This window comes from Anas platyrhynchos, chromosome 13, assembly GCF_047663525.1.
Source record: "Anas platyrhynchos isolate ZD024472 breed Pekin duck chromosome 13, IASCAAS_PekinDuck_T2T, whole genome shotgun sequence".
Classification (NCBI taxonomy): Eukaryota; Metazoa; Chordata; class Aves; order Anseriformes; family Anatidae; genus Anas; species Anas platyrhynchos.
The window spans coordinates 2,917,384-2,942,556 of record NC_092599.1 but is presented as its reverse complement, the minus strand read 5'-3'; the positions used below and the strand labels follow the sequence as shown (position 1 = coordinate 2,942,556).

The 25,173-nt window shown below is 36.3% G+C and overlaps 1 protein-coding gene across 4 annotated transcripts in view; it reads left to right on the top strand.

The window, feature by feature from the left end:
* Nucleotides 1-25,173, top strand: part of LOC101794429 (contactin-6) — a 145,655-nt gene that overhangs the window by 49,722 nt on the left and 70,760 nt on the right. For 2 of the 4 annotated variants that reach the window (XM_072044318.1, XM_072044320.1), the window contains exons 3-4: nucleotides 3,833-3,959; nucleotides 12,355-12,530. In XM_072044318.1, the coding sequence (XP_071900419.1) occupies nucleotides 3,833-3,959; nucleotides 12,355-12,530 (303 nt within the window). Of the gene's footprint in view, nucleotides 1-3,829; nucleotides 3,960-12,354; nucleotides 12,531-25,173 lie in introns of those variants that run through there. The other 2 variants (XM_072044321.1, XM_072044323.1) reach the window with 2 other exon arrangements.

The following is a 25,173-nucleotide window of genomic DNA, read 5'->3' as shown; positions in this document are numbered from 1 at the left end:
TGGCCTTTCTCTACACCAAATGCAAAAGGATGCATCAGGAAATTAGAAATGACCAGTCTGACCTTTCATATAAATAAGAGATGGACTCACAGTATACCATTGGCTGTAAAGTGCACATCATTTCTCACAAACATGATGGTATTCTCTGTTGCAGATCAGGCAGCAAGAAAAGGATATTAAAGAAAAAAACAAAATGATAGCATGACGCCCCTTTTACGAAAAGTAATGGACAATATTTTTTGTGATAGTGGCTGCAACATATCTACCATAGAGGAGCTGCTAGGATACATATAAACAACTATGTCCTTATTCCACACTGTTCTGTATTAAGGACTCTGAAAGCGATACAAGAACTAAGACTTTCAAAACTCTGCAAGTGACAAATGACCCTAAATTCCATTTAGTACTCATAATGAGAATTTAATCCAGATTTATCAAATTTTTTACACTTCTATCAACTAAAATAGGGATTTTCACATATACCAGGTAACTCGCCACAGTTAATTGCAGTGCCACATAGCTAGATCAATTTTGAAAATGGAACAAAGATCCCAAAGTCATTTCATTGTTTTATAAAAGCTTTTCACTGGTTGTTGTGGGAATGTAACAAGAACAGGCTAAGTAAATTAATTCAGAAGGGAAGAAAACTCATACAAGAGAAAAGACAAGTCAAAGGATCATTTGTAGAAACAGTAAGAAAAGATCCCTCAAAATTTGTCAAGTGAGTAAAAATAAAAGAGACCTTTAACTACATCCAGCCACCATCTCTGAGAGTAGCTCTGCTTCATACCTACAGGTTTGCTGAAGAAATTGACTTCTTCTTCCCACAATAAGACTCCCATGAGAAGTATAAGAAATTCTGGTTTGCTTTATTTATATCATTTGATTGTGAAATCATGAAAGAGAGGAAAAATAATTTGGGGTCTGGAGTCAATTCTGGGAGATGTCTCATCTTTCTGATTAAACTGTTGGTGCTATAGGATATGAGCTATTTATTTTTCCTACAGTATCTCGCTCTATGACTAAAGTCCCCTGGCAGAACAAGAATATAAAGAATAAAACAATTATGAATTTAAACTCTAGATTGAGCTAAGGGGTGAAATGCGTCCTTATCTTTAGGTATTTCAGCAAACCCACCAAAAGCAAACAGTTAAGGCAATATCATCTTGAATATAGTTGAGTTACAGCTTCTTTTATTGGGTTTCTTTTATATTTTCTGAGATTTTCACCTGTCTGCAGAAGTTATGGATAAGTCAGGAAATATTTGGAGCCTACTCAAAGTTTGCATATAGCCTGCAAAGTTCAGCAGAATGAAAAAGTTATGGAAATTGATACTTTTTATGTGATTTACTGTATTTTATGCTCTGTTATGTCACTTATAACATCACATATAATATTCAGCCAGGTTTAATATTGTACCTTCAAGCCACTAGCTCATCTCAGCTGTTTTACTAGCCTGACTTTATATCCTAAACTGAAAGGATGTATTTTCTTTTTCTAGTATGCCCACGCTATTTCCTCTATAACACAAGATATTCTTAAAATGAGATGTGTCTATCCAAACAGCTATTGTGGTATAAAACAAATCAATCTTTTTGGACTGCTACTTTGAATTTTACTCCAATTCCCTTGAAGGCTATTTCTCACTGGTATCGTTCATGAAATCACACAACTGGGCTGACTTTCTGAGTTTCTGAAGGATACACAGTGTAAGCTGGGTAATAGACATGTAGGAGTAGGCATCTCCATTAAGATACACACAAAACATTATGGTTATAAGGTGCCATCTTTAAAAAGGATTCTGGTCAAAAAAAGCCAAAATATACATGTATTAAAAAAAAAAATAAAAAAATTATTTGATCATCTATATCTAAAGTTTTACCAGATGTTCTTTGCTTTAGATCCTGCAAAGTAGAAAAGTTTGACTACATTCATCAGTAGAAAACAATTTTACTAATAGAAAGATGGGGTTCCGATTTTTTCAGGTTTAGCTGAAAATATTTCAGAAATGAAATGGATATTAAAAAAATAAATAAATACATTTAATAAAAAATAAATAAAATATTATATTCTTATGACTTCAGATGAGTCAAATTATTCATACAGTTCCACAAAAAACATCAGTAAAACATCAAGTGTCACAAAAAGATGGGAGCAGACAATGGTGCTGACCTGGCTTTTTTTTCAAATTTAGAAGTAGGTTGAAGTGGTTGAAAAGTACAAAAGCACATGAGTATGTATACAGCTGACAGCCAATACAAAGGATCCGAGTTTTGAAGTGCATTGTGTGCAGTCACTTATGGCCCTGAAGAAGGCACTTGGGTTGATGTGGTGCCAGTGGCTGGAGCTGATCTGGCTGGGGTGAAGCTGGGGGAACTGCCTGGGGGCACAAGCTGAGTTAATGCATCAGGATGGCTGATTCTCTTTAGGGATGCAGGAAGACACTCTGCTGGTGTCAGCTGAACAAGACCTATTTGCAGCAGCTGAGAAAATCCTCTAGGAGTTACAGAGCTATAGAGCAAGAAGGTTGCACTTGGCGATCCATGTCTGAAATGAAGACAGGAGGTGGGGTGAAATAGTGACCTGCAGGAAGTGTGTTGTACCTTCCTTCTCTCATTACTGATGAGCAGATAAAATAGGTGAATAAAACCAGACACAATTACTGCCAACATTTATGTTTCTTCTAGAACACAACTGTACAGCTACTAATTTTTGGGTTCAGCTCTCTTCTTCCCAGCTACCTGTGTCACTACTGCAAACTTGCTGGATCTCTTGAATTTGTGCATGATATGTGAGAAATGGAGTATGGTCCAGTTGCTAAGCTTTATTGAAAGCTTTGAGAGCATTTATTTGTTCTGTCACTACTATTCTGTGACAAATCATTTCATCTCCATGAAAGTTTTTCTGCAAAAACCTCTGAGACTGAGGAAAGAAATCGGTCTTGCCCCAGCCCACGTGTCTGTTGCGCCCTTGTGATTTCAAGCTCTAATTAGACTCTGTGCATCGCCAGGGGGAAAATGCTCTAGTGAAAATACTTGATGAATTTTCAACCTTTATTTTATGCTACCACTCTTTAAATAGAGAGAAAAAAAAAAAAAAAGTAAACCTGAAACCAAGCCAGCTAAAGTATACAAAAACAATATTAAACCAAAGGAGGTAAAAGGCCAAAGAAGAAGGAAATTATCAATTTCCTTAGCTTTTGATGTGACCTTCTGGACCCACCACCAGAAAGAGAGGTCAACTGGCAAAGGAAAGGAAAGCCTAGGACCAGAAAGCTGCTACAATGTGCCTCCTGGTCTAGAAGCTATTTGCTTGTCAGCAGGAAGTGCTCACTATCCCTCATGCTGTTTGCTCTCACAGGCCATAGGGCTGTTTTGCCAGACTTTTAAAAGACAAACAGCCTATCTTTCAAAGGATGACATGAGAATGACAGATCCACTTCACCAGGTGATCAGGGAGGTACAATCTCCAAACACACAAAGCCACAACACGGTTCTTTTCTGCTTCCAGTCACAATCTAAACCACAAGTATGAGGTAGATGGGGGAGATTTAATAGATGGCCATATAATTTCCATAGGAGACATGCAAAGAAGCTAGTCTTCACTGTCACTTGCTTAATAAATCACCAACACCTGGGATATGTGATTTTATTATCATTCGGGTTTGAAATATTTCCTACTTAACAGCAAAATGTCTGGAGGTGGACTCTGTGCTGAATATACAAGCAGACCTTAACTTCTGACCAAAAGAAAAAGACACAAAAGGACACTTCTATATATAAGGACACGCTAAAGATGCCTAATATCTTAAATTATTGTTTTTCTTTTTCAGGGGAAGAAAGTCTACATGGTCCTATTTTTATTCAAGAGCCACATGATATCACTTATTCCATGGGCTCAGCGAATCCAGAAATCCTACTGAACTGTACAGCTAAAGGATATCCACTCCCTTACTACAGGTGAAGTCAACTTTTGAAAAGTCCCATCTGGCTTTAAATCTTTTAACAGTTTTATTTAGTCATAGAAGGTCAGGTGTACCTCAGTGTGTGGCAAGTGCTCATGGCAAGAGTGACAGTAGCTAGAAAGCGTGGTTCCACTTCTAGGCTTTGGGACTGGGTTTGTTTCTTTTCCTCATTGATTCCCCACATCGAGAAACATTCAGCCAGCAGCCCAGGCGAAAAACTTGTCTCTAGTGTTTTGAAGTTACTAAGATGGGAGTATAGTAGTATAGTACTTACTAGGACCTCAACTTTGTTACTTCCAGGAGAGAGAGAGAATGTTTTGACAGCCTGCAGGCCAGATGTAATAGGTGATGTAATGAGAAGAAGATCCTGCAGCTGAGGTTGCATATAGTACTGGTCACATGCACATAAAACTGAAATAAGGTCACATTCATTGTTTTTATTTCAAAAATAAAATGTCTCCCTATACATTAAACTACATAGGTACGGCATTCCATCATTTGAAGCCTGCTTGTTAGAAATCTGAGAAGAGGAAGAAAATAGTGAAACTTTAAAAGCTACATGAGTATAGAAAATTTGAGGAATGAAGGAAAAATATTTTTGCTAGTCTATAGTTAAGAAAATTGACACAGTAGAAGAAAGCACATCACTGAAAATTGTCCCCATAGTATTTTAAAACCTACAAAATTACTTCTGAATCCACAGAACAGCTGTGAAAAATGGAAAAATGGAGATGCTGTGCATCTGTATTTGCTAAAACTTTCTGTACATCTATAAATGCTAGGAAAGCAAAAGAGCAACATCCTTGCCCATTTCTAATTCTAAGATTTCATGTATATATTTATAGTGTTTATCTAAAGAAACAGCAAGGCACAACTCTGATAACTAGCTTACAACACTCTGCAGGCTCACTTAATAAAACCTCAGTACACAGGAATGTTTGCTTATTGAATAACTATGGAGTCATCTTTTAAAATGCAGCTTGTTGTGCCAAGGATTTGGAAACCTGAGTCTAATAAGAGGAAAAGCTGTATATCTAGGGGAATAAATAAATAAATAAATAAATAAAGTCTGGGGAAAGGAAAGTGAAAAACAAGTAATTCATTCAAGATAAAAAAAAAAAAAAATGTATCCTACCAATCCTACCAAATACTTAGACAGCATTTCTTCAGTAGCTTTTAATTGTTCACACAATTCCACTGTACTGTACCACTGCTAATTATGAACTTGGCTTTTGTGCTTCATGTATTAATATTTTTTCCAAATATTCTGCCAGTAGAGAAATGCTTTATCTTCTTTTCACAATGTAACTTCTATTTATATAAGTAGAAATCCTCACCCAGATCCCATCCCATTCATTCTTGCAGTTTTCAACATGAACATCCATGGTTTCATGTCATCCGTCTGTTTCATATCCAGTTATATAGGCAGCTTCTTCAATGACCTGTAAAAGTTATTAATTCACGTATTCCACCCATGAACTCCACACATCCAAAACGAGTAGTAACAGTAGATTTCATTAGGCATGTGAGCTATGAAATCTCCTCCCATCAGGCATCCATTAGTCCTATCTTCCCTTCCACTTTCTTATGCTTTCTTACTGTCCATTAACTAGATTCACTTTTTCTTTGCCCTATAAGGACATTTTGCAACACCTCAGTTACTCTAGAAAGACCAGATCAACATCTGGGGATGTATCCTGAACCCTCTAGGTCAATTAGAAGTTACCATACCATCACTGCTGCTGTTACAAGTTGGGAGTTTTTCACCATTATTTGAAAGGAACAGGAAGCCTTCAGCATATTTCTTTGATTTCAGTAGCCAGTTTTATCAGATAAGAATCAAGCCCATATATTTAAAGTTCCAACAATTTTAGATAAATCAAGCGCAGTATGAAATTTTAATAATATCCTTTGCTGAGTGATGGAAAAGAACTGCAAGGATTATAGCAAGGCATTTCTTTGATTCATAACTACAGAACTGCTACAATAGGAATAAGGTTATACCCAAGCTAATTTTCTATTTAGCACCTTTTTGCATAAATAAATATGCTGATTAGAACCTTTAATTTAAAGAAAAATGCTTAGCATTTTCTGGATAATCTTATTTTATTTTTTTTTTTAATGTACTGTATTAAATTCTTCTTAAAGACTCATTAAAGATAGTAGTGACCTTTTGCAACTTGATTTCAAAATCCTGTGTGTCTGGCAAGCACAATACAAGAATTGTATAGGATTGAAACAGGCATAATGATGAAGTGACAAAAAATGAGAGACTCTGATTTTCTCTGCTGGAAGTAACAGAGAACATAGATCTGATTACAAAGGAAACAAAAATAAAGATAGAGAAATGTCTCTAAAATCTGTGCATATGTTGGGAAATCTAGATAAATATCCTGTTAAATACCATCATAATAATCTACATTCTCATCTTCTCTACAGTCTTTTTTTTTTTTTTTTTTTTTTTTGTAATATCAGTTACATTATTTCTACTCCTTCACTGTGCAATAGTGGTGGTAAATACAACTTTTCAAACTAGATTTATAAGTAATAAATTTTAATTATCTTTTCACATGCTATTCATGAGCATATCACTGTTCCACATTTTCTTTCCATTAAGTCATTCTAAATCATTCAGTTTAATAGTTAAATTAGCTAGCCTTCCTCTGCACTGGGGGGAAAAATAAATAAATAAAAAACAAATAAATAAATAAATATGTCACCTGGAGCTTGTCAAGCAAGTGTTTTCTGCAGTATTTTGATATTTCTCATTCAGTCTCATTCAGTCTCAGGTGTTAGTTCTAATTCATTACATTTTTTTCTGTTTTTTTTTTAGGTTCAGTATTCTGTGTAATCATGTATGCTAACAATTTTATGCAAGTTTGAAATCAATGTTTTATTTTTTTTTCCCTCTCAAAATCTACAGAGAGAAGTCAGTTGCACAAATGAAGAAATCCAGGGACAGCATAAATGCTATTCATTATAGAGCAATCTTAATATTTCAGCATAACTTAGAAAGATGCAGTAAAATAAGACAAAGAGATATAAATTTAATCCAAATCAAAGTACCATTCAACATAACTGTAACAATCAAATAAAAGTGAAGGGAGCAGAGGCACAAAATCTACATTAATTGCTAATGTAATAAAATATGTTTATAAAAATTGTATACAATTTTAGAGTAATTCCCCATAACTCCAAAAATACTTTTATCTTATTCATACCCTTGAAAAAACAGTGACAATCCTTCTGTACCAAGTATACCAAGAATGGTATACTTGTTCACTAAAATACTATCCCTTGACTCATTGTAGATTCTGCTTCAAAAATGAAGTATAACTAAAAATCCCTCCAACCTCTGTTGTCTTGTTCAGAGTCAATAGTTTTAAAACTTTCTATTTTCAGGCTTTTCAGGCTTCTATGCAAATAGTAAAAAAATAAAATAAAAAATCAACTGTCTCAGAAGACTTGGCAGGACATGTTCTTTTAGAATGCAAATAACTTAAGAAACATGGAACATGGAACATTTAATGAAATCTTAAAAAATAAATAAATGAATAAATATTTTATAGCAGTACCCTGAGAAGATAATTCATAGAAGATAATTCATAGAACCATGTGTGCATGTGTCCAGTTAGTTATGTGGCATTAGGTGTAAATGTGGGAATAAATAAGAAGTGCCAAACACCTTTATGACTCTTGGGGTCATAGATGCTGCTAAGATGTTGTTTAGAAGCTATTAAAGTTTCATGATAGGCAAAGAACAAGGTAGTTGGAGGAGAAGGAGATCACAACCTTACCCAAAACTCATTGAAGTACATTGAAAGTACAGTTGATTCTAAAAATCAGTTATGGTGGAAGTCTATAAGAAAACAGGGCAGTGTAAGTGAGACAGTCAGTCTGGAGATTGATCCTACCTCACTTCATATGTGCCTTTCAAAGTCAAGACTCTTGAGATCCTCATACTCCAGGGAACTTGGTCATTGCTTGCTTATTGTAGAAACTCTCTTTAGTTGGAAAAATGAAGGAAAACAGCAAGCAGAGTCTTTTAAGCCCATGTAGAGGGATTTTCCTTTATTAAGTTCTATTTTTGATGATACTTTTTAATTTCCAAAAAACCCTGCTGTGCTTGCCTCTCCCTTATTTGTACCAGAGAGAATTCTACTTGAAATGGTCAGGTTGGAAATTATCATTCCATTGTTCTTAAGGAGAGAATGAGCTATGCTTCCCAAGTGTCAATCAGCCTTAGGTAAATATTTCTTCTTTTAAGTAGAGCTCTACTAAGCATTAAAATAATAATTTGAAGGATCTAAATTAACAATCTCCATAGAGATTACTCTATCAAAAGGGGATTTCCGCCTCAATAAAAATCTGATTTAGATATCAGTTTTTATTGATTTGCTCAAAACAACCATGCAGAATGATCATAATAAATTTATGGGGTGGTTCAAACCAATCAAACATTGTTTATTTTATTTTGTTTGTTTTGTTTTGATGAAAGCAACTTTTCTTCCTTCTGGTGGCTTACATTTGCTGGGATATTGTGAGAAAGGAAAAACTCCTCTCCTCTGTATCATACAAAAAGTAGTTCAAAATTAGGGAAGGAATCAAGTAAGAACTTCCAGCTATGATGACTTTGGTACAGAATCATGACACAGCCATGCATTCTTTGTCATACTTCCAGAATTTTACATGTAGAGTTGGCAAAAGTACTTTTCCTTCAGCAGGAAATTCTATTAGTCCTAAATGTATCTTTATTTAAAGGCAAGCAAAAAGGATTAATGAAATATTGCATTTGAATTTTTGCATGTTGTCTCAGTGGAATCTTTTACTAAATTCCTTAATTTCTTCAACATGTCTAGTTTTCTTTATATATATATATACTAAAACTGATGCACCTTGATATTTAATTTCCAAAACAGTCACATCTTCTAAAATAAAAGGCTTCCTTTTTCTAAAGAGTTTCTATGGAACATTACTCTTTTCATTAATCATAAAAATGGGACTCACTTAATTATAGCTACTTGGCCATTCCATAGCATTGTATAGTATCCTTACAGACGTGATTACAAATTTCCTGGTTAATAATTCATTTCTCAAAAAACATAATCTTACGTCAAAAAAAAATAATAAATTCTTTCCCACTGAAATGTCAGAGATCACAGATAACCAAATTTATCTCATTGAAACAAATTTCATACTCTGAAGTTCAGTATTAGCCCTGTGTTCACCTGTTATTTTGTAGTGAAGCACTGGGTTGCAAGTTGGATGTCTTGTGCCGACACATTTTTCCCACAAAGCAGCATTCCAGGCTGAGGACTCTCTTCAGCTCTGATGCATTTACTTGAACACGGGTCAGTATGTAGGTGGTAGCATCTAGATCATGGCCTAGAAGAAATTCTACTCAGAGAGAACAAGGGAAGTTTAAACACCAGAGATATCTCCAGGCATACAGCTTGATAATCAATATATGTGAAATTAAGCATATTGACATTTCTCATACAAGTCTCAAGAATATTTGTTATCTACAAATATTTCTAAAATTTCACCATTTTTATGAGTGTGATGTGCTGTTGCCTTTTTTGAACGTTTTTAGCTAGTTAACAAATTCTCCTTTTCTGCTTGGAGACAAAGATGGTTTGAATAGCAAATCATAATGGTATAAGTATTAGGAAATCATATTTATTCTTACATAAGTGGAGCTGAAATGATTTGACTGCAGTGTTTGCTAGAAGTAAATTCCCAATAAGTCCAGTATCAAATATTTAACATAATCCAGTGGCTTGGAAGAATGTTTTTATACCATTATATTCAAATATATAGGCAAAGTATAATGGAATAAATTGGCGGTGAAAATTTTAAGAAGAAAGGACAAGAGAAAACAGGCCACCTATTGCTTGAGATCTTTAAATCTCAATAGGATTGTGGAGTTCCCACGTATAAGCTTCCAAAGCTTTTAACTCAATGAGGAATTTATTAGGAATACTTTATGACTGGTGTTCTATAGAAAAAGATCATAGAATCATAGAATATCCTGAGTTGGAAGGGACCCTTAAGGATCATCAAGTCCAACTCTTAAAGCAAAAAGATAAACTATTCTATTAATGTATAGAACATATAGTTGGGGGTTTTGTTTGTTTGTTTGTTTTGCTTTTAATGTTTAGACATTTTAATGTGATTTGAGAAGTGTTACATTTATTGGGAACTATTGAATTCATCATCAGAATCAACGGTTGAATGAAGAATTTCAAGTAAAGATGTAGGCAATCCAAGCTTTAACATGTTAAAATTTTCTTTATAGAGCTCTTCAAAGATTTCTATGTTTTAGACAGCATACTGCAGAACACACAGTCATTAAATCATTGTCTATCACATGAATTCATTAATTCTATTCTTTTAGTGATGTAAACGTATTAATTAGGAAAAAGCCCACACCAGGAGATGAACCCCTGATCTATATGCACAGTTTAATAATCATTGCACCGTGGTGATTAGAATGATTACGGGGATACTGTGAAGAATTCATTTGCAGCAACTAAGCCAACAACTTTACATTTGTTTTGAAAAACAATTATAGAGCTTAATTGGGAGCCTTGTAATGATGACAGTAGTTATTTCAGTGATTGATTCTGAAATTAAAGAGAAATGGCAAATTAAATACCAGAATATCCTATATTAGAAAATTGAAAGGTCTAGAGAGTATGCACTGTATGTAAATTCTGAAATACAGCAAAATGCTGGCACTGACACAGAACACTGCTCCATAGGAAAGGCTCATTGAGGGGCAGTGGCTATGATTTTTCTTACCTTGGGGAGAAAAAAAAAAAAATAAAAAAAAAATGAAAGCAACGAAAACAACAGCAAAAAAAATAGACCAAAAAAAAAAAAAAAAAGGAAAATATGACAAAGGAATAGAACTGAGGTGCACAAAGGTCAGCTGCAATGGGTAGGAAGGGAGAATTAGTGATGGTCTACTGCTGCTTCTAAATTTCTTAATGTTAATGCATTGATGAAAAAGGAGGCAGAGATTGGCTAAACCAGATAAATTATTTAATCTTACTAGAATTTGTTCACAGAATTCAATTGATTTCATATTTTAATCAGTCATTTTTCATCCTTGAAAACAAGCATCCCTTAAAAGGTCAGGATCTTTGTTTCCTCTGTACAAATTTGTCAAGATTTCCCTTGGAACACGGAGTTGCATTTCACAGCACTATTTGAAAATCTCCTTCTGACCATGTAAGAGAAATTTCTCAGGGTGTCAGAAGTAAAGCATTGTGCTGTATATCCAGGTCCAATCTTCCAGGACTGTAGTTATGGTGCAAGTTTCCTCAAGTTTTTATCTGTTCAAAGTAATCTGCTACACTTCCATCCCTGTCAGTAAGTTCATAGTTCATCTCTGCACATAAGAAGAAATACACTTTTTTTTTTTTTTTTTTTTTTAATACTATGATCCTTCAGTTAGCTAACAAGGAGACAATTCTCTTTAGAGGACTCGTCAGCATCATGCTCATTTAGGTCAACAGAAGAAATTATACAGGCTGAAGAGATGGTGATGGTATGAAATTAGGAGAAGAAAAAAAAAACTTGGTTATGTAGTTTTAGGATTTCTAGCGGTGTAATTTGTGGCATAAACATGCCCAGAGCTTGTAGATGTCAGTGTCTGAAGACCTTCATTTTTCCTTTGGGCCTCATGTGGGCAATGAAAATTCCACCCTTATATGACTAATGGTAAAGCCACAAAATTTTCCTAATCAAAACAGATAATAATTATTTTCTTTGAAATAGAAACTTTATTTTGACATTTGTAAATAGCTGTGTAACGCTGCAGATACAATCTGTTTTCTACTAACAGACTAACAGAGACAAATCGTGCTTTAAAAAGGCAGCATTTTCATCATTAAACTATCAGGCTTAAAATTGCTGTACAAAAACTTCTTTTCCTGCTTTCTTCTGTCCTTTGAAGTATAATCCTTCTTGATTTATATTGCCAGATCATTTCTGTAACTAAATTTCTGACATCATTTGTAAGGACTGTAAAACACATTTGGATACCATCTATATTATAAAAAATAAGGTAGCTTCAGTCAAGAAATATGCTGTAATCCCTGTTGGATGGATAACTTAGTTTGTATGAATAAGTTATAATTACTTTTTCTAGACATTTGGTGAACACTGGTGACTAGCATAAAAGCAGTAAAGATTTTTCAAAGAACAGAATTATTGATATCATCAAAATTGATATAAGAAGCAACCTTGTGTGAAAAATGATATAATTTTGTGATATTTAACTACATTTTTATCGTTACAGGTATGTTACAGCACGCTACTTAAGATAAATATGAATAGGATCTGTAAATTATAAGCATAATTTGATTTTTTTCCCCTCAAAGGTGGAAGCAAAATGGCACAGATATTGATCTTACCATGAGTTATCACTACAGGTTGGTTGGAGGCAGCTTGGCAATCAATAACCCACATAAAAAACAGGATATGGGAACATACCAGTGTTTGGCCACAAATTCATTTGGAACAATTCTGAGCAGGAAGGCAAAGCTTCAATTTGCATGTAAGTTGGGAAGATCATATTTATTAGTACATTATTTTCTGATTAATTCTGCAAATGAATGGTAATATACTGAATAATTAAAGCACCATTAAAGATTCTGTTCAAAAGGTTTGGCTAACTTCAGCAGTACTTTTTTTTTTTTTCTTCAAAAAAAAAAATTCCTAGTAAATATTAATACAATAACCAGACATCTGAAGATTGCTAGCCCTCAGGAACAGGAATAACTTTCTGAAAATTGAAAGGTAAAGGAAGATGAATGTAATTATTTTCACTTAATAAAGGTGTTTCTTTTTAAGACAGTGTTTTCTTTGCTACATAGCAGGTAGTTACAATTGTGGGAAGGAACATGTCAAAAAATTAGTCTTTCCATTTTCTATAACATAATAATATCCAGCAGAGTCATAAAATTTTTGTACCTCCAATCGCCACATTGACATTTTGTTACATTAACAGAGCAAAAAACAGTCTCTTTCCTTATAGATTGCAAAATGATGCTTCTATGGCTCTAAAGTGTTTCGTATTTCAGCTCAATTGGATAAAGCCCATTTGTTGTCTTGAGCCAGTTTAAATCTTGTTTTAGGTTTGCTCTCCATTTCACTTATTCACAGCTTCATGACCTTCTTCACAATATTTGTATGTGGTGACTGAGTTGTGTGGATGTCCCAAGGAAACAAACAAACAAAAATAAATAAAAAACAAAGGAGAGAGAGAAGAAGAGAAGAGAAGAGAAGAGAAGAGAAGAGAAGAGAAGAGAAGAGAAGAGAAGAGAAGAGAAGAGAAGAGAAGAGAAGAGAAGAGAAGAGAAGAGAAGAGAAGAGAAGAGAAGAGAAGAGAAGAGAAGAGAAGAGAAGAGAAGAGAAGAGAAGAGAAGAGAAGAGAAGAGAAGAGAAGAGAAGAGAAGAGAAGAGAAGAGAAGAGAAGAGAAGAGAAGAGAAGAGAAGAGAAGAGAAGAGAAGAGAAGAGAAGAGAAGAGAAGAGAAGAGAAGAGAAGAGAAGAGAAGAGAAGAGAAGAGAAGAGAAGAGAAGAGAAGAGAAGAGAAGAGAAGAGAAGAGAAGAGAAGAGAAGAGAAGAGAAGAGAGAAAAGGAGAGGAGACCTACCACCAAAAAAAAAAAAAAAAAAAAAAAAAGTGTTATTTCCATTCCATTTTCTTTGATATAAAAGTCTGAGCTGCCTGTTGCTGGGAGAAAGCAATTGTTTTCAACCTCATTAATAAAACATATGTCTAAAGCCAACCTTGTGTCGCTATTTCAGACACCAGCAAATGTATTAATTATTAATCTTGTTCCATTTCTCATAGCAAATCTCATGTCACAGGGGTTATACAAAGGAGACATTAGAGGTCACAATGGTTCACAGACTCTCTTTTAGTGGAGCAGATCAAATGGTATATCACTAGTATCTCATTTAATAATGTTTTATTCTGAATTTCTCAAAGAGTGTTTGATTCCCAGGAGCGGGTCAAATGGAAACTAAAATTTTGATTAATTATTTTTTCACTTTTTCTGAAATATTTCTGCAAGCCACTTTTTCTATATGGGATTTTTTTTTTCAGGACTTGGAGATAAAAAAAATATTCAGTGAAAGAACAAATGCCATTTTAGAAAGAAGCAAGAATAGATGGACTCATAATTATCTGTGGAATCTGTAATCCACAAGGAAGCAAAATAGGCCAAGATGGGATTCGGGAAAAGACTTAATAGAAATGGAACACCTTCAAATGAAGACTCAAAGGAAGTATAAGAAAAGTAAAAGCAACAATTTTTAAAGGATTATCTGTGAAAGACAGAAGATGAAAAAGCTCCAGTGATTATTCAGCATGTCAGATTACTCTATAATTTCATCTTTTTCTGAACAAGTCTAACCCTGACTCAAGATCCTGGAAGCACTTTGGTTTACCACTCATATCTCTCCCAGCCAAGAGAGAACCACCCAGGTGCACCAGCTCTTAGGGTCATAAACAGCTCTTCTAGCCAGTGGTCCTTTGAGTAATACCTAATTTCCCTTCCTTCCCATGGTTCACGCATGTTTACTTCTGCCTATAAGTGGTTCATAAATGGAAAATTATGGAAAATTGTCTTCTTTTAACTCTGTAAGGATAAAGGTTTGGAGAAAGCTGAAAGAGTAAAAGAAGGGAAAGAAAGGTTACATGGGAAAGCCTCAGTGGTGTGGACATGCCTCTGTCAGGATGCTGTTCCACGTTTGCCTGTACAGCCACAAATGCATACCTGATAGCCTTTTTTTTTTTTCCAAAGAGAAACTAATCAAGCTTTTTAAATTAATTTTATTTATTTATTTATTTATTTTTGTACAGTTGGACCAGCAGTTTTACAGCCTTTAAAAAGCTTTGTGAGACTGAGGTTATTAAGGCTCTAAACACGGGGGTGCGCCTTTCCATGGAGAGCAAGGAGGTTCTCCAAGGCCTTCTGGCAACAGCCAGATCCCTGTGGACAGGGATCTCCACTAAGACATGCAAATCTGAAAGAAATCACGTATGATTTCTGGCCATCCTGAGGCAAAGCATATTCCAATGTCATTCAGTTGATGACTCTTAGCAACTACAGAAACTGTTTGCCAGAAAATTGACTTTGTCAATGGCATTAAGTATTTTCAGATGTTAAAGCTAGGTCTTCAATACTCTGTGCTGGTAAAGTATTCCCTCTGAAACACTTAACTCCCTAATAGCTCAATGTCTCATGCCAATATAGAACAATCAAAACAGGCTAAATATCAAACAGTTCCTTTACTTAGGCTTCACATCCCCACAAAGACACTTCCCAAAGTTACTGCAGGGAACAGTTCACAATATCGTCAAGTCTCATTTGTCCACAACAGCAGAAAAACCTATAGCTATCATCTTGCTTTAATCCTCTAGCTCTTAACAGCAACCATATAGTGGTAAATATATCCCATTTTACAAAAAGTGTATTATTTTTCCATTGCCAGTGACATGAGTTTACATCCTTTCCTATATAAAAGAGATAGGACAAATTGAAACTTGTCGTTTGCATTTGCAAACAAAAATCCAAAGGAAAATGCTTCAGCTCAATGATATTACTGTGAAACTATGAGTCTTAACTTGTCTCACCAGAAAAAAAAAAAAAAAAAAAAAAAGCACAGTGCATGGGAGATTCTATAATGACCTGATAAGGACAATGGAACAAATTACCCTGAAACAGTTATTTCACAGTTAACATTTTATTGTTTCTTATTTTCATGTTGCCACCTAATTTACTACTTTAACCCCATACTTCAAGCTATATCTTAAAATCCAGGCAGGCAGGCATGTTGAGGTTATGACACTTCCATTCAATAGCTAACAAAATGGGACTCTTCCCTGAATAGGCTTGGCATGTTATTGCAGTCACTGTGATAAATAATTGAATCAAGCCTATTATCTGAGTAACAGGGTGCATGTGTATTTGTCTTCTTACTACAGGGTAACTTTGAGTTGGAATTTGAATTAATTATACCTATGAAAACCTACTGTACATCTCAATATGTGAAAAATACTTTTTCCTTTGTTCAAGATAGTGAGCTTTCCGAGTAGCAAAATAAATGCTGTATGAGATTAGAAATATGTCTTCAGATTCTGCTGGAGTTTCATGCTTATCCTCTATTAAAAACAGAGCTGTCAAATGAAAGCTGCAGGAGGAATATTGTACAGAAGGATGTGGCATAGATTATTAAAGCTACAGGCTGAAAATGAGAGACAGCATCAGTGAGAGAGAGAGCAGAGCAAGAGCACATAAAATGCATTAGCAGGAAACATAGGATGGCAGCCCTATGTTATTCGTACTTCCCGGTGAAGGTTTGTTTTGTCATAAATAAAGTTGAAAGCTCCCTATAAATTCTGTGCGTCTCTGGCTACTCAGCAAGCAGTACATTTTGAAAAGCTAACACGTGTTCTGCAAGAACTCGAGCTGCTGATCTGGATCTTCAGCCTGGGTAAAAAGCAGTGGTGTCAGATCCCAGCTGGTGAAGCCAGAGCCTGTCACAGAAGTGGGGTCCTCCTCCAGGCATGACCACTGAGCTTTGCTCCCAAGTCACAGCCCAGCACCCACACAATGCTTCCCCCATCTCTACGTTTGTTATCAACAGCACTAACCCATGGTAGTCCTTCAACTCTACGTAGAAGAAAGGTCAAAGACAACTCCCCACGTCACCAGACACGAACACAGTGGCTCTGGGCCAGAGGCAGAGACAGCCGGATCACAGCTGCATTCAAAACTCATGGAAGAAAAATAAATAAATCAGGTTTAAAGCAGCATTTGGATACATAAAACTGGGATTTCTCCTATTCCATGACACCAAGATGTATATACATGCATTTTGATGAGGTTTTCTGCATAAATCTATTTTTATTAATGCAGATCATCTAAATTGCATTTCATGCCTTAAAAAAAGACAAACAAACAAACAAAAAAAAAGCTGTTATAGAAAACTGCTTAAATACTGCTTCAGACAGAACACTATCCCGGGCACACAAGGGATTTGTTTTAATTATTTAATCAGTTTTAAGTAAAAGTAACTGTATGTAAACAATGGGTCTTGAGGGAAATCCCCATAACTAGCTGCAGTAAAACAGACTGTCCAGGCTGGTTACTAACTCTTGTAGTTCTCATACATGTCTATAGTAGAGACATTAACAAATACATAGCAGCAATAAGAAGTGCAATTAAACAAACTGGAAAAAAAAAAAAAAAAGTACTCCACCATGAAAAAGAATCGTATGTGAACCTAATCCATAACTATTCCAGGCACAACCCCAGACAACTGAGTATTTATTGAAAACATTTTGGTGGCTGGGGATCTTAAATGAGATTCTTAGACCAACTGTTCTACCTTTATTGGTCGTCAGCTGTCGTGGTTGCAGCTTCTCAGATCTTGGGTCCCCTTAATGTATTCTAAGAAACAATGATAACAAATTAAATTCATTAATAGAATTAGTTAATTTGTTCTGAACCACACAGGACGTGAGACCACTTTTATTTAAAAGTTTTCCACAGCGTTACAGGCTAACCACAAGGAAGGATTTTTCCTTGGCATTTTTGGGCTGCAACCTTATTCTCATAGTCTCCATTGGGGAGGGATTTCTGCTTGGTGTTTTTTCACAGTGGCATTTTTGAAACATGTACATCCTCTCTCCTCTTGGCCGGTGACAAGGTGCTCAGAACAGTGTGCATAAGACTGATGGGTGCTGGAGCACTTGGAAGAAATCTGAAGTTCCCAAGTTCTCTCAAGTGCTTTTTGTCAGATAGACAAAAGACATGGTTTTGCTGAAATAACAACTTGAAGAGGCAATAATTCCTCCTGGACAGAGTTATTCCATTCTGAAAAGAAAAATAATAATCCATCATTAGTATTTAACCATTTTAGGAGAAAGATTAAAAGCAATCAAGTCCATTTAGTCTTTACTAGATCATGACAGTCAGGGGCATTTGCAAAGCCCTTTTAGAGTGACTGTCTGCGAGATGCTCAGCTACCATGAAAGCCCACTTTTCATCTGATTACTTCATCATGTTATTTACCTTTGACTGCACACAAATTACACAAACATCACAAAGCAATACTGCATGCCTCAAAATGTCATAACCCTTTTTACTTGTAGCATATGCTTTGAAACAGAAAATGGAAAAATCAATACACTTAAATCAGATCAGATAGTCTGAATTTGCAAAGTCTGGGCAAGCATGAATTTTAGTCTAAATGGCACATACTCTTCTGCATTGGTTGTATTGTGGCACTGTGTGTGTCCAGAAATCCCCCTGTAACAATTGTATTTGATTAATAGGTGTGCAAGATGTTGTAACTACCACCTTGAGTAAAGTTCTCTCGGTCTTTAAACTGATTGTTAATTCATCACTGCATGCAGGCTGGCATACCGAGCAGGCTGGCTAGCAGCTTGTATTGAAAGAGTGAACACTGCAACTTCTGTCTTTTCCAAAAAGGAAGCTTCTCAATTTAGTACTGACAAGTGATGCAGGGATGGCAAACTGCTAACTGAAGAGCAAGTTTTCCCTGACGGAGTGTGTTCCCTTATCCTCTATAGGGACGCCTCACTTAAAGTCACAGACCTGCTTTAATTTAATAGCCTACAATTACAATGTAATAGTTCAAGCCTACCTTCTTTCCTGAAAGGGTTTCCTTACACATAGTGCAGAAGCACATCACAACTTGCAGATAGATGTGTGGAGCATCAGGCAGAGAAGAGCGCAGCCCCTGCACAGCCCTCCTGATGATCTTGGCAACACCTTGCAGCCTGTGAGCCAGTGAGAACAAAATGCAACTTGTCTGGAGGATGGAAATGCTATTGTCACCTCTTCTTGTGTCACTAAACGGGCTTAGAGATCAAAATTACCTTCTGAGCTCTTTACCACAGTTAAACAATCCAATGTAGCTGCAGCAGCAGCACCTACCTCTCTCTGCATACGGGCAGGTTGAGTGCAAGTTTCTGAATAAAATGAATTATAGCAAATATATCAAGAATTCAGTTTACTACTTGGAAATAAAGCCCATATTTTGTCAGAGCTCAGCCTGTAGTAAAAAGATACTGAACCTTTATTTATCAGCTCTGATTGCTAGCTATGGACACATTCTGCTAGTGCTCCAGCACTTTCCAGCAGCTCCCCATGGTCTACATCAAGAGCCTTCATGGATGCTCTCCCTGGAGCAGACCTGGAAGCCTCAGGCTTTTTATTTTTTTATTTTCTTCCCTCCACCCGCATCCCACCACACACCTTCACAATTCTTCTGCACAAAATTAGGAAAAAAACATTATGAGATCCTGCTACGCTTTGCTGTAAAGTGTCAGCCACCTTGAATTTAGGCATTGTGTTTCCTTCGAGGCTTCTTGAAGTAAAATATTTACAGGGAATTGACTCTAAGTGGTGCAGCTTACTTGCACAGAGACCACAATGATGCAAGAGCTCACTATGTTCAACTCATCTGTTTGTCTGCCTGTTGAAATTTCTACTATTTACTTATTCACAGAAGTCTGTGCACACACAAACTCTCACAGGCTCAAAGAAAAGTGGGAGCCATCAACCAGCATGCAGCAGTGATGAAGCAGGAACCTTGGACAGGTTCCCCCACTTGCTGACAGTATGAGGCAGCATGACAATAGCATTTCTATTTTAAAGCTACTACAAGAATAGGATTATGCAAACATCCAGATGTTCCTGAAGACAGAAAGAACAGCTTGAAATCTTAAACCCTGAAGATATGGTTATGTCTACATAACAGGCATGACAAGAGGTTAGCATTAGATGATCTTTAAGTTCCCTTCCAACCCAAACTATTCCATGATTCTATAAAGGGTTTTATTTCCTCCATCATTCCCTAAAAGTTTGAGTCCTCTCCGTTCTCAGATCTTATCTAATGAGAATCGACATCAAATGCAGTCACAGCCTCCTCTTTCTGGTTAAGCATATGAACTAGACCTGATGGCTGCAACATTCTGCTTTTATTTAATGTCACACCAGACCAAGCAGCACCAGAGACCCAAGCTGTTTTTTTTTCTCTCTCCGAGAATTTAACCACCATAAAATGGTTCAAGCCAGTTCAAGGCTATGCTGTATCTGCACACTTTGTTAAAGCTCTTTCATTCCATCAGGTTGAGTTGCACTAGTGTCGAATTTTTAGTTGCTTAAGCTGTTATGCTTAGACTATACCAGGCTTTCACTCCTTTCAGGCAAGAATTCTTCATCTATAAAATGGAGACATACATTACAGAGATGTTGTCAGGGGCATCACAGGTAGTAAGATAGTCAGATAAAGTAGTAATAGGGAATGCATAAGTATTTGAAGATTATCTTTTAGTTATATGTTACTATTCTGTAGTTCCTATAAAAGTGTTTATCCTAAATCATCACTCTGCAAGTTGTATTGGAAAAGCAATATATGTGATTGAGATATGGTAGGTAACAAAGCATCTACAGGTCTCAAAGCTGCTAGATTCTGATTCATAAAACTTAATATTTTTGAAGGATGAAACTAGCTGTAGTTTCAGTCTAGGTGATTTTCTTTTTATCTGCCGTACTTTCATGAAAGACAATATGACTTAAATTTCAATAAGTTATTGAATGAAACATCCTTAACATGCACATCAGCTTCCTTATTCTTTGGTCTGACAAAAATAAATAAATAAATAAATTAGAGATGGAAACTTGCGAGGGAAAAAAAGAAAATGAATTAAATTGTTTGGAATAAATGACTCACTCCTTTGAATGAAAAGTAATTAAAATAATTTATTAGTTATTTTTGCAGTGAAGGTTGATCCTATTTAGCTCAAAAGCTTTAAGGCATAAGGCAAACTTCTCTATTCTGTAGCTTGCGCTCAAGGAGAAGGAACAGTCTGTGTCACTGGTACTTTACATGGTGTGAAGGAATAAGGCCACAGACACCTTGCTCAATAGACTAACTACATCTGGTACTGAGAAAGCACTGAGCTGTAAATCTTCATTTCTAAATGCTACTGGGGAAAAAATAATAATAATAATGTATACCACACCTGAAAACCCACTTAGAAGGTTCACATTCTCACATTCAAATATCCTTTACATCAACCACTCAGGTAAATCTTGAAATTCCTGTTCAAAGGAGGCCTTTGCAGAAGGAATGAGTGAGATAAAGCAGTGCTGTCTGGGGACAGCAAAGCAAACCTGGGACCCAAAGTAATTCTGCAAGAAGTAATTCTGTGCTGGATCAAGGTCTCTGAGGGGCTGGGCAGGAATTTGGGAAGGGCTGAAGTATGCACTGGCATGCTTGTCACACTCTTTCAGCAGTGCGTAAAGCCCTCTTCCTTGCCATTTTTTTCTTATTGTATGTATTATGAACATAGATTTTTATCTTGCTAGTAGAAATGTTGCAAAATAAATGAAAATCCCGAAGCAGGACTGTGGGGTGCTAGGGTGGAAGCACCCAGCAGGACCCTAGGCCTCTCCACAGGCTTGGAGCTTGGTGCTGGCCCAAGGGAAGGGGCAAGGTAACGAGTTGAAACCAGGTCTGTGTGGGAGCAGGGGAAAGCACAAATAAAAGAAGCCAATTTTGGATAAGAATTAGCACCTCTGCCAAGAGGTGGCTTGACCAAGGCCATCTCCAGGGTAAATCAGTCAAATCCGTGCAGCTCTGGTAGGGATAAATCTGGCCTGTGAGATTTAGACAGGAGAGAGAAATCTGCTTTTAAGAACACTCCAATCTGGAGAAAACTCGTGCAGACGGTGAAGTGACTCTGTGATGACAGGTGACAAATGAACTCTGCCGTGACAAGTGAGTAAACTGTTCAGGAATAAAATATTAAAAATGTATTTCTTTTGTCCCCCTCCCTTTGAGAGGGTCAGATCCTCAGATCTGCCTATGGTCTGCAGATGGAGTTTAGGCTAAGAACCCTAAGGCTGCATTAACACTTAATGCTTGGTGCAATTCCTGCGTTCAGTTCAAAACAAATCTTTAATATTTTATGCTGGTAACTCTCTAAGAGGGGAAGAATAACAAAAAGCAGATGTAGACCAGCAATACAGCTTCATAGCATGTTTCTTTGCACTGGTTTCTTGGTACTCGAACAAAAACCAAGTCAGGATTCCACCTCCCCTCTCTTTAATTTAATTGTGACCTTCCATTTTTTCCTCTAGAGAAGCTTGATATTACTTTGTAAAGGGCATTTTCACTCTTTAATTGAAAAAGACAATCAGGCCGTGGCAGAAATTATTGTTCCCCACCTTGAAAATTAGTGCCTGGATTGGCTATTCATACCATTTAAGCTGAACTGAAGACCTGGGGACAGCGTGCATCCTAATGTGTAAATTACAGGTCCGCTCCCCTTAGAAGCTCTGAAGCAATTTAACTAAATAAAGGAGCCCTGATGAAGGTCTTTAGTTGATTATGCAGCTTTGGAAAAGGACAAGACATGGATTTTGTGCATTTCGTTTGGGGTTTGGCAGGCTCTGTCAGGAAAGCCAGGCTCTCCTGACCTCCTCTGGGGGAAAGGAGAGGACAACTTTCTCTTTTAACCAGGATGGGGTGTAGTGTTCACCACAGGTACTCAACTAGAACAAAATGAGAAGCACAGCTGATTTTTAACCTGTCCTGGTCAAAGGAGACATTCAGGTGTCCACAAAGCTCACACAACTGAAATACCTTAAAAAAAAGTCCTACAGCCCCTGAGATGCTACTAGCAAAGCAGAGGCTGATGCACATTTCAAACAGGGAAGGGGCACAAGAACTTGTTAGGCGTTTAGTGGAAAATGAAAGTATTTAAAAACCAGGAAATGGGAAATGCTAAGCAGCTTTCAGACACCTTAATTAGAGATAACACCGCTCTTAATCTTAGAATTGAATTCATAGAAAATCAATTAGAACATTTTAAAAATTGAGATTAGATGGTAAAGGGAAATGATTAATAGTATTGACACTATTATCAAGACAAAGGAACTGTTAGAGGATTTGTTTAGCAAGTTTGGTACAGTTCTGAAAGCTGACAAAAGAGTTTACTTACTAAGGAAAGTTGAAGAAAGTGAGATTAGCCATTCCTTTGGGAGGTATTTGGAGAAAGATATTTCCATAGCACACCTTATTGGTAACCAAGCTAAAAGAGATTTATACTAATCTCCTAACAAGCAGTTCAGTACAATACTGAGTAGAGACAAGAGACATGGCTGGATTCACAGGGGGTCTTCCATGGTGATCTGAAACAGATGATCACAAACTGTTAGCCATGTGCACAGTCTGTATCTAAAACTATTTTAAATGAACGTACTTAAAAGGAAAAAATCCTAGAATTTTTAGATAATTTAAAGGATCCAATTAGGATTTAGTGTTTCTATTTGTATCTGTAGCACACCTTATACCCCTCAATCAGGCATGGAGTTCGAGCCAAGAACTACCAAAGGATCCCTTAATTCATTACAGTCAAGTGAAAGTGAAGGTAACTAATTGTCAGCCCATAACACAGGTGTTAGAAATGCTTATAGCAAATCATAACAATGAGCTGCTTTTAAAAACTGCTGAGGTTGTATTTTTTATCACATTGTGCTGCAAGAGAATTTCTGTTGTGATATATCACATCCAGCAACACTGATCATATTGCAATATATCATATTCAATAAGAGAAGCAAAAGAAACAGGAGCAAATGCGATATATCACAATTTGACATAGCCCCACAGAAATTTGAAGAGGTTTATTGATTTGTCCTCAGGAGCATAGCTAATTTCTAAAGTGCTCTTACATCTAGTGCCTTCGCATTCATTGCACATTTCAATAACAAGTAATTACAATTATAATATTTGGGATTATGTAATGACAAAACATTTATGAAAAAAATCAAAAGTTCAAGAAACCATGAAATTACATTAATTCAGATGAACTGTTAGTAATTATGCAAGGTGACAAATTAGACTTTCTCTAATTGTCTGTAACAATTTCATATATTAAAATACCCCAGCTTCCTTGTTTGCTGTTCAGTAATGCAGACATGTCCTATGCTCATTCTTAAAGCAAACTGGTTTGGAAATGCTACAGCTATTCTTGAGCAGATTAAGGAATTTGAAACACATGATCAGGAGGTTGAAATGAATGAGTTGTTACTTATGATTACTTTTTTGCTCCATTGGTACATTTTCATTTTTAAAAAGTAATTCCTTAATCCCAGAAAACTGTTCATGTTTTCACACATGCTGTTGTGCAAGTTGAATATACCCCCTCCAACACTTTTAAGGCAGCTTTATGTTTAGAAGAAAAAACAAAACAAACAAACAAACAAAAACCTACAGGTGTGGATAATAGCTGGGGGGGCAGAGGGAGGAGAGAAATTAGAAAAGTTATAGATTTGTTATATGAGCAACAATTATCTCAGTGTATGTCAGTGGTAAGCTTTAAAAAAACCAAACTCATACTTTTCAGGTGTGGCTGAACCTCTGAACCTATTAATTAACAGAGGTAATTTGGCAAGAAATATTTATGTTTATCTGTAACATTGGTACATGTTTCTAGAGATCAGCATCCATCACTTCAGGTAAACACCACACCCATATCAGTGTTTGCTTGTCTTCTTTCATCGGCGGCTCAGTACTCACTATAGCGATAGTGATCCTCACCCAAGTGATGCTCTTGCCACCTTCTGTTTTTATTGTAATTAAATACCTACATCGAAGACTTGCAAGCCATACCCTCCGTTTGCATAGATCAGCATAATTTCCTCAACCTCAGTGGGGTACTTACACCACTGAAGGGGACTTACACCAGCTGTAAAAAAGCTCTGGCCCATTACACCTCCCCATTCCTGCATTCAGAGGTGGAGCTGCATGCATCCACCTCAAATATTCTCACATTAGAGAAAGCTTTGTCATTCTCTGATTCAGTTTCCACAAAATACCAGATGTTTTGCTTGCTTTGAGCACATATCTTTCTTGCTTAGGTCTGCAAATGTTCCCAGCTGCAGAGGATGACTTCTTGCCACACACAGCTGAGTCCATACATTTTCACTCTTCACTGTGAAGAATCACTTTTTCACCTGTGCATTTTTCTTAGCCTACATGACCTCATTATTGCATCCAGCTGATTAATTGTGCTGTATCAACAGTAACCTGACAACACCTATGATGTTGAAAATACTTTTTTTTGTTAAAACTTGTAGCTGATAGAGCAG